This window comes from Haemorhous mexicanus, chromosome 13, assembly GCF_027477595.1.
Source record: "Haemorhous mexicanus isolate bHaeMex1 chromosome 13, bHaeMex1.pri, whole genome shotgun sequence".
Classification (NCBI taxonomy): domain Eukaryota; kingdom Metazoa; phylum Chordata; class Aves; order Passeriformes; family Fringillidae; genus Haemorhous; species Haemorhous mexicanus.
Window position 1 is genome coordinate 13,460,383 of NC_082353.1, and position 9,595 is coordinate 13,469,977.

Sequence of the window (9,595 nt, forward strand, 5' to 3'; positions counted from 1 at the left end):
GTTTATAAACAATTACCATTAAAGGGACAATTATTTTCTTTTTCTTCATGTAGCAGCTGTGAGTAGGAGGTGAGGGATGGGGGAGAGAGGAAGCAAAGGTTGTACATGTTTTATGACCATAATTATAATTAACTATTTGAGAGATTAAAATGATATTAAATTTTAATTATAATTTACTATTTGAGAGATTAAAACTGATTAAAAAAGACTCAAGGTTATGAGGTACCTCACAGATCTATGAGTTATCTAGCTCAGTCTAAGCAGATATAAATATATATACAGATATAAATCTTCCTTTTTTGTTTTGTTTTGTTTTGTTTTGTTTTTTTTCCTTTTTGACCCAGCCCAGCTGAAGAGGCAGTGCCCACGAGTGCGGTGGGTGCCTCGCAGCCCGGAGACGCTGGCGCTGCATCGCAGCCGCAGAGCTGGCCCACGGGCCATGGTAACAAAGAGCTCCAATCCCGCAGCCGCGCAGCGGGAGCGCTCCACTGGGAGAGAGGGAGAGGGAGAGCTGCTCGCGGGAGCAGACGGGAAGGATGGGCTCCAAACACGTCGTGTGAAAGCAAAGGAGGGGCAGAAGGGATTTGAATTTCGAACTCTGTTTGGCACGGTTGTTAAACACCACTCCATTCAGATACACCGTGCGATAACGCTGCTTCACGAGCGAGAGGCAGGGCGGAACAATAACTGTGAAGGAGGCCACTCACAAACCCTGGTGGAGAGCCTTAAAGTGGGCAGGTGATCTGGCTGGTTAGTTCTGATTTATTACAAAGGCATCTTTATGCTTTTTGAATTCCCTTCCATCACTCACGTTAAACAAAACTGCATTCTTATAAGGCACTTCATCCCCTCCATGCATGCACACGCTCATCGCTCATGTCACACTACCGGCAAAGGCATATGAAAGAAGTGCAGTTATGTGATGCCTATTACAAAAATCTTTTTTGTTTTATTATATTGGAATCAAGCAGTTCAGTAAAGCTGCTAGGAGCTGGTTCAGGTTTACGGTACTGTATCAACATATTAGACTGATGGTGACTGTTAAAGGTGCAAGACTTATTCTGGTTTGCAGCAAAATTGCTTTTCATGACTTGTCCCAGAAGATCTTTGTTTTTAAAAAAATATTTTGCAAATGAATTCTGTAGCAGGGAGAGGTGTGGAATTATGGGAATGATAGTGCTTGTGGAAACATCATCTTCCCATTTTGTAGTTTTTGATGTGACATTCCTTATCACAAGGGAAAGAGGCACTTCTGCAGCTTCCCTACCCCTGAGCCTCCTTCCCCCTCAGAGAGGGGTCACAAAGCCACTCACTACTCAATCTCCATTTCATTTCTTGTTGTTTATTAACACAACCGTACTGTTGTGAGAGCTCGGCCCATCCCTTAGTAATAGCCTTCAAAGTGGCTGGAACAACTGGTGAAAAAATGATAAACATTTTCAGCTGAAATTGGTCAGATTATGGATGAGTTGTTTATAAACATCTCATCTAGAACTGTCAAGAGGTGGAGCTGACATCATTGAAAGATGATAAATTCTGACACGGTGCTCTGAGATTTCACTGCCACCGAATATAGGTTAATATGGGATTCAATAGGAAATCTGGCTTGTGTATTGCTGCATATTACAGGAAACGAAGGAACTTGTCAGTTGTCTGCAGATTGCTAATTGCAGTTTATTGCACATGCAAAAGGTTAATTTGGGTATGTTATCACAGTAATCACATGCACTGCCTCAGATTAAACCATACCCCTACACTAACTGATGAGCTGGCCTATGGGATTTGGGACATTATTTTGTAATATTATGGCAAATAAGAATTTTGAGTAAATGCTGTAAGAGTGGGCAGCAGTGTCTTTAAGTAAAAAAACCCCAGAGTTACAAGCCTCTGGTATGAAATACTTTCCCTTAACCCTTAATTTAATTATTCCCTGAGATGCATGTAATTTATTCTTTGTGATAATTGAAAACAGAAGACTCATCCATTCTAAATGAAAATTATATCCTATTCTTATTATTGTTAATGCTTTGTATTTAGAGGAGTATTTAAAGGGCTGAGATGAATTCATGACCTCTTCATGCTAGGTGCTGTATATATACACACAGTAAGCTCACTGCCCCAAAGACCTTACACTTTAATTAAATAAAGGTTGGAGGAAGGAAGTTTTATTACTTCTGTCACAAATGGGAAATGATAACAGAGAGAAACTAAAAGGACTGAGAATTACACTCCTCCTGCACCGAGTCCTGTATTTGCCTGTAATATATCCTCCCTTCCTGCTTTTGTTAAGTTGCTGTAAATTGCTAGGTGGATGGTTGGTCTCTCCCCCAGAGATGGAGTTTAATTCTGTGCATGTTTCAAGGTTTTATGGAACGAAAGGCGTTCTGGAGACAGATAACACTTTAATTTAGACCTGATTAAGTTATTCTGAAGCAATACTTTTGTGGAGGGAGTAGATTTGTATGAATCTGGTGCATGTTTATTGTTGCCATATGAACATACTGCTGCATAGCTGCTGTGCTCCCCAAGGGCTGCGCTCTTGGCACATGGGGGTTTTAAGGTACACCAGTATAACTTTTTAATTGTTATTATTCCCTCTAGTTTGCTCTTAAATGTCTTCCAAAATACTAAAAAAGTAATAGTGTTTGAGATGTTGGAGCATTCCACAGGATTCATGGGGCTCTTGGAACACCAGTGCAGGCTTAGTCTCCCAGAAATGCATCTTCTTCTCCCCCTGCTCCCTGGAAGTATCATGCTCATTCTGAAGTGCATTTTAAGCATTTTAAATTAGAGCTTCTAGCTTAACATTAAAAATAAAGCCAGCTCTGCCTGGAATCTTGCTTTGGGAAATTTTTCCATAGAGGAACATAAACCTGATGATAACTTGTTTCTCTTTTTCTCCTTGTTCAGTAAGGTACAGTGATCTGTTTAAGCAGATGGGGTGTGAAGAGGAAGGAAGAAAAAATTGACAAGTCTGGTGAAGAAACAAAACAAAGAACAGGTAAAATCCAAGCACAAGCAACCACTCTCCTCATATCCCTGCATTTCATTACTTATGACTTTCACTGTTGGATTCCAACAATACCAATTCCTTACACTGATGTGTCTTTCCCTCATCTCATCTCATCTCATCTCTGTCCTGTCCTGCCCTGTCTGGTAAATGGGTACAGTGATGTTCTGTCTCATAGATTTTAGACTCATTGAACTAAAAAGATTGCAAAGAATTAAACTTTCAAAAAATTATTTAATAACAAAGAGTATTATTTTGTTGTAAGTTTTAGGGACCCTTGAGCACTTATAAGTGACCTCTTGTTTACCCTATGGAAACCAGCCCTGCTGCCTATGCAAGTAAATCTGTATAATAAGTAATCTTATAAATATGAAACTTCAGTTTCCTTAGTTGATGGGACATGCTCAGCACTTAGGAAAGCACATCACCAGTGTGTACCCTTGCTGGAAAACAATCCACTGGAGCTTTGTTATACAACATTCAAACATCCTGGCGAAGTGACAGTAATTTGCAATAAACACTGCATGTAAACAATTACCTGTGACTTGTTACACTTGTTTGTACAGGCAGCTGGCTAAACAGATCTGGGTGCACTTGTAAACGTCAGTCCCTGTCATACCTGATACTGGAAAACAATTGCTTGTTATATGATTACTCTGAAAAAATCAGGGCTTTGTACCTGACAGCTGGCAAGGACTGAGTATGGATGCTTACGGACGGAAAAGTGCCAGAGCAATCAAATGTGATGCTGGTGGTTTTATGACAACGGTGAGGGCACTTTCATGTCTAATACTCCCATCAAGGGAGGTCTTTGTGACAGAGTACTTGACAAAAAAAACCGCTTTTGCTGGGTGCAGGGTCCTGTGGTAGAGGTAGAGGTGAAGTCATTTGGTCATACAAAGTCCAAGGAAGAGGCAGAGGTGATTTATTTCCCAGTGGTTTAGCGAGGCGGTGTAAGATGCTGGTACGCTGGAGCAGCTGTGCGGGAGGCGTTCCCATCCTTCGCGCTCTTTACGAGCGGACGGAGGTGTCAGGGCGCTCCGGCCGGCAGGCGCTGCCGGGGCCGCAGGCCGGCACCGGGACACGGCCGCGCTCGGGTCACGGCCGTCACCCCGCGCCCGGGGCGCGCCGGGGCAGGGCGGGACGGGGCGGGGCCGCGGCTCCCACCGGCTCTGACCCCGCGCCCGCCGGGGACTGCAGCGCCCGCGGGGCGGGCAGGAGGCGCCTCCGCCGGCGCAGCACGGGCTCGGGGCGGCGGAGCGAGCTTAGGGCCCGGGCGGAGCGGGCTGAGGGCTCGGCCCGTCCCGCCCCGGCCGCGGCCCCGCGCGGGCGCACTGCGCGCGCCGGGGGAGGGAGGGGCGCGCAGGCGCGGGGCGCGCGCCGGGCGGGGCCGCGCGGGAGCCGGCGGGGGGTTCCGCGCGCCCGCGGCCGCCGCCCGCGGGGCCGGTGAAGGGGCGGCGGCGCTGCCGGCGCGGGGTCGGGGCCGGTGCGGGGGCGGTGCCGGGGGCTCTGCGGCGCTGCCGGCAAGCGGCGGCGCTGCCGCTCCCGAACCCGACGGCGCACAAAGGGCACCCCCCCACACCCCGAACCAACCCCCCCGCCGCAAAAACGCACCCCAAGCGCGGCCCCCTCCGCCGGCGCTCAGGTGGGGCTGGCGGCGGGCGCTCGTGGGCGCGGGGCGGGGTCGGGGGGGGGGGAAGCGGCGGCCGGCGGGCCGGTGCCCGGCATTGTTCGGCAGCCGACAACAAAGAGCGGGGCCGGGCCGGGCCGGGCCGGGGGGGCAGCGCCGGCCCCTCCGCGCCGCCCCGGCCAATCGCGGCGCGCGGCGGCGGCGCGCGGTGACAGCGAGCGGCGCTTACGCTGCGGCGCCCGGCGCGGCCCCCGCTCCCCGCCCCGCGCCCGCCCGCCTCTCCAGAGCCGTCTGGCTGCAGCAGAGCCTCAGACAGAGGAGGGGAGAGGAGGAAAAAAAAAACGCTGAGTGAGTGGAGTGGAGCCTGGGAGGGGCTCCTTAAAGAAACGCTGCCGCCGCTTGGCATTGTGGCCGGCGAGGAACTCGAGGGGGGGAAGCCATCGGAGCTCCTCTCGCTTATCCTCTTCCCACCCCCCCCACCCCACCCCCAGCCGACAAAAAAAAAAAAAAGGAAAAAAAAAAAAAGCCAACCGAAAAAAAACCTCGGGGGGGAGTCGTGGGGGGGGTCCTGAGAACATCTTATAAACCGGATTGCACTGAGAGGAGGAAAAAAAAAAGCAAAAAAGATACAAAATATACAAGCAAAAGGCAACAATTCCCTGGTCTCCAGCAGTCGCCCACCCTCCCTTTCCTTCTCTCCTGCTGGCCATCTGCCTTGGGTTCTCCTTTGTGTCTGATCTCTTACTACTGAGCCGAGCGCAGGCGGAGGGTGCACCACACACAGGGACTATGCCCAGCTCGCTTTTTGCAGACATGGAGAGGAACGGGAGCGGCGGCGGCGGCGGTGGTGGTGGTGGTGGCGGGGGAGAGACCCTGGATGACCAAAGAGCCCTTCAGATCGCCCTGGATCAGCTCTCCCTGCTGGGGCTGGACAACGACGAGACGGGCTCCATTTACGACAACGAGCCTCGGAAAAAGAGCGTGAACATGACTGAATGCGTCCCGGTGCCCAGCTCGGAACATGTCGCTGAGATAGTGGGGAGACAAGGTGGGTGCCTGCATGCGAGGGGGTGTGGGGGCGCGGGTCTCCCCTCCGCGCTGCCGGGCGGGCGGCTCAGATGCGACACTGGCCATTCCCAGGAACGCTGCAGCCGTGCGGCGGTGGCCAGTGCCGGCTTCCCCCAGACAAAGAAAGTGCAGCGGCAGACGTGATGTTTCCGAGGAGTGTTATGCATCAGTTTCGAGATGCACTTTCAGCTGCCGGGTTGGGGAAAAAAATCAGGAGAATAATAAAAATCTGTCCTTTCCTCCGGCTGCAAAAGTTAAGATTTGCAAGAGGAAACGGGAGGAAAATGGGAGCCTCGGTGCTTTCCCCCTCCACCACCCCAAAGTTAGAAATCGTGGATTATTTTTAAGGAAGAGAAATGGAGTGGAGAAGTGGAACAATGGGGTTGGAATAAAGCATCCGCAGTGGGGAATATGGCTCATTCGGTACAGCCGCTGCTCCTCACCTTAAGAACTGATTTTATTTTTCCAAAAGGAAAGTGCTGAGCAGGAATGTGGACTGGCGGGTGTGTTGATTTGTGAGGGCTGCTTGCATTTTATTTTTTTTTTTTTCTGGCGGTGCAGTTTTCCTGCACGGTTTTTTTTTTTAATTTTTTTTTTTTTTTTGTCGCTCCCTTTTTTATTTTTTTCTCCCCCTCTGTTACCGACCCTGTGAACTGCACGTTGGTAGTTTTGGGGCAGTTTGCATGGCAGATGTGTCGGTGGCCACTTGCGATGCCTTTGGGCGTGTGCCAGGGCTGTGGGCTGACATTACTTTACACCGTGACCGAGGCTCCCGGACGAGATGCCAGCGATCACCTGGGGTTGGGGGCAATGTGTTTCGGGTGGGTGTGTATTTTTTTTCCCCTCCCTAGCTGCACCCAAACAATGGGTTGTAACCGGTTCTCCCCCACCACCTCCCCTTCCTCCCCCTCCCCTTCGCCCTCCATCTCCGCATCTCGTTCCCAGGTTGTAAAATCAAAGCTCTGCGGGCAAAGACCAACACCTACATCAAGACCCCGGTTCGCGGGGAGGAGCCGCTCTTTGTTGTGACGGGCAGAAAGGAAGATGTGGCCATGGCCCGCAGGGAGATCATCTCTGCGGCCGAGCACTTCTCCATGATCCGAGCCTCGCGGAACAAGAACACAGCCCTGAACGGCACCGTTCCCGGCCCCCCGAACCTGCCCGGCCAAACCACCATCCAGGTGCGGGTGCCTTATCGCGTGGTGGGCTTGGTCGTGGGGCCCAAGGGGGCGACCATCAAGCGCATCCAGCAGCAGACGCACACGTACATCGTGACCCCGAGCCGGGACAAGGAGCCGGTCTTTGAGGTGACAGGCATGCCAGAGAACGTGGACCGGGCCCGGGAGGAGATCGAGGCACACATCGCCATGCGCACCGGCGGCATCATCGAGCTGACGGACGAGAACGACTTCCACGCCAACGGCACGGACGTGGGCTTCGAGCTGAACGGCACGGGCAGCCTCTGGAGCAAGCCCACGCCGCCCAGCATCACACCCACCCCGGGCCGCAAGCCCTTCTGCAACTACCGCAACGACAGCTCCAGCTCGCTGGGCAGCGCCTCCACCGACTCCTACTTCGGGGGCGGCACCGGGGCGGGCGGCAGCGCCCGCCTGGCCGACTACAGCCCCCCGAGCCCGGCGCTGAGCTTCTCGCACAACGGCAACAACAACAACAACAGCGCCAACGGCTACGTGTACGGCGGGGGCGGCGGCGACGTCCTCTCCTCCCCGGACTGCTGCTCCGAGCTGCCCTTCGACTCGCCGCCCGGCTTCGACCTGGCGCCCGCCCCGCCGCCCGGGGCCGCCCTCCTCTGGCCGCAGTTCGAGCGCGGCCCCGCCGCGCCGCCCTCGCCCGCGCCCTCGCCCGCCGCCGCCGCCGCCTTCCCGGGCGCCGCGCCCGCCAATGCCAACCTGGCGCTGCTGGTGAGCGGCCCCCGGCGCGGCGCCGCCCCGCCCCCGGCGCGGCTCTCCCCGCCCCTGCACGGCAGCGCGGCCGGCACCGAGCACCCGCTGGCGCGCCGGGTGCGCAGCGACCCCGGCGGGCGGCTGCTGGCCGCCTCCTACCCGCTGTACGCCAACGGGCTGGGCGCCCACCTGCCCGGGCTGCCCTCCGACTCCTCCGCCTCCTCGTCCTCCTCCTCCAGCTCCTCGTCCAGCTCCTCCTGCTCCTCCTCTGGCGTGCGGCGGAAGGGCAGCCGCGACTGCTCGGTGTGCTTCGAGAGCGAGGTGATCGCGGCGCTGGTGCCCTGCGGCCACAACCTCTTCTGCATGGAGTGCGCCAACCGCATCTGCGAGAAGACGGAGCCGCAGTGCCCCGTGTGCCACAGCGCCGTCACCCAGGCCATCCGCATCTTCTCCTGAGCGCCGGGGGCACGAACCGGGGGGGCCGGCGGGGCCGGGGCCGCCGCACGCCGAGGGGTGCGGGCTGCGGCCGAGGGAGGGCTGGGGGGTGGTGTGACAGCGGGTGCATGCTATAAATAATAACGGGCGACTCCATTCTAGTGCTAGGCTAGTTTTTACACTGTACTTTAATACGAAGCTTCCAAAACTCCCCTTTTTTATAAACAAACAAACAGAAAAAAAAAACAGAAAAAAAAAATTGAAAGTAGAAGATGCTTATGATGATGACAATGGTGTGTGGACTGTTAGTAAAACGTGCTGGTAGTTCTAGGATGCTTATTACAAAATAATTAAATCTATGGGTGGATACTTTTCTGAATGTTCTTGAAAGGGCAAGAAGTTCCTGTGAAAAACCATGATACTGCAGCTTTATCAGACTTTTAAAAAGAAAAAAGAAAAAAAAACCAACAAAACTGTAACATATCTCTTATATATATTAAAAACGTTTAAAGGTTTTAAAGATAAATTGCATTAATACAGATTGAAGTATTTTATTCTTTTTTGACTTGAAAAATTATATTTCATATTGCAAAGATGTTTACAAGTATTTTAATTTAAGTTCAGTGAACTTTTTGTAGCTGGGTTAAATCTTTTTTATTTTAGTATGGCCTTATGGCAAAGAACACTGTATTATTTTAATATCACACAATTGTGAACGGAATTACAAACCATAAAATGTGTAATGCTTTGAACAGTATTCTGTTGGGATGGAGATTTTATAGGTTCAGAAAAAAATCTTTTAAATCTGCTTCACCCAGCATATTTTCTATTCAGTGATATAAAGCATATTTTATTCTATATTATTACAAAAATGGAAATGTATAAACATATGTCAAAAGGAACTGTTGAAGCTTTCTAACATTTGTATAAATAGAATTCAGTGGAAATTACAAAAATTCTGTTGCACCACTATAGTTTTAGTATTTCTATTTTAATACATTTGTTTACCACTTGTTTATGTATATGTAGGTGACGTTACTTGAGCTTAAATGTACTTTACTGAGCAAAGTTTAAAAACAAAGTATATTTTATTTTATGATAAAGGGCCTTTAACCTCATGGTCAAATACTAATATTATATTTGCTGAGACAAGATTTGAAATTGTATCAAGAGTTTTATTTTTCTGACATTTAAAGTTCTACATAATAAAAGTAAAACTTAAGTAATGGTGCTACTTCATGTTTTTTTAAGTATTTCTATATAAATAAAATAAAATATTACAGAAAAAAAAGGGTACTCTGTGTGGTGATTTGATTTCATGTGCTGAGAGTTTTTTCTGGAATTTTTGTTTCCTGGTTGTATCAGTGAAACATGATGGGAGTTTAAACTGTGTCATGCTAATGTTGCTGGAACTCATGGAGGCTACCAGAATAACCCTGCCAGCTATCATACCTTATAATATGTTTTTAATGAAAAAAAAAAGAGGTGTGTTTTTTTTTTTTTTAATATGTGTTACATTACTGGGGTTTTCCACAGCACAAAGTACTA

The 9,595-nt window shown here is 50.6% G+C and overlaps 1 protein-coding gene across 2 annotated transcripts; it reads left to right on the forward strand.

Moving 5' to 3' along the window:
- The first annotated feature begins 4,510 nt into the window (after nt 1-4,510).
- Nucleotides 4,511-9,338, forward strand: MEX3B (mex-3 RNA binding family member B). Of its 2 annotated transcripts, XM_059858489.1 has the most exons (3): nt 4,511-4,655; nt 5,452-5,688; nt 6,654-9,338. In XM_059858489.1, exons 2-3 carry the CDS (start codon nt 5,454-5,456, stop codon nt 8,066-8,068), a joined length of 1,650 nt encoding a protein of 549 aa, XP_059714472.1. In that variant the 5' UTR covers nt 4,511-4,655; nt 5,452-5,453; the 3' UTR covers nt 8,069-9,338. The 2 variants fall into 2 exon arrangements, with proteins under 2 accessions (XP_059714472.1, XP_059714470.1); XM_059858487.1 differs by lacking the exon at nt 4,511-4,655 and having other exon boundaries at nt 4,879-5,688.
- Nucleotides 9,339-9,595: the final 257 nt, after the last annotated feature.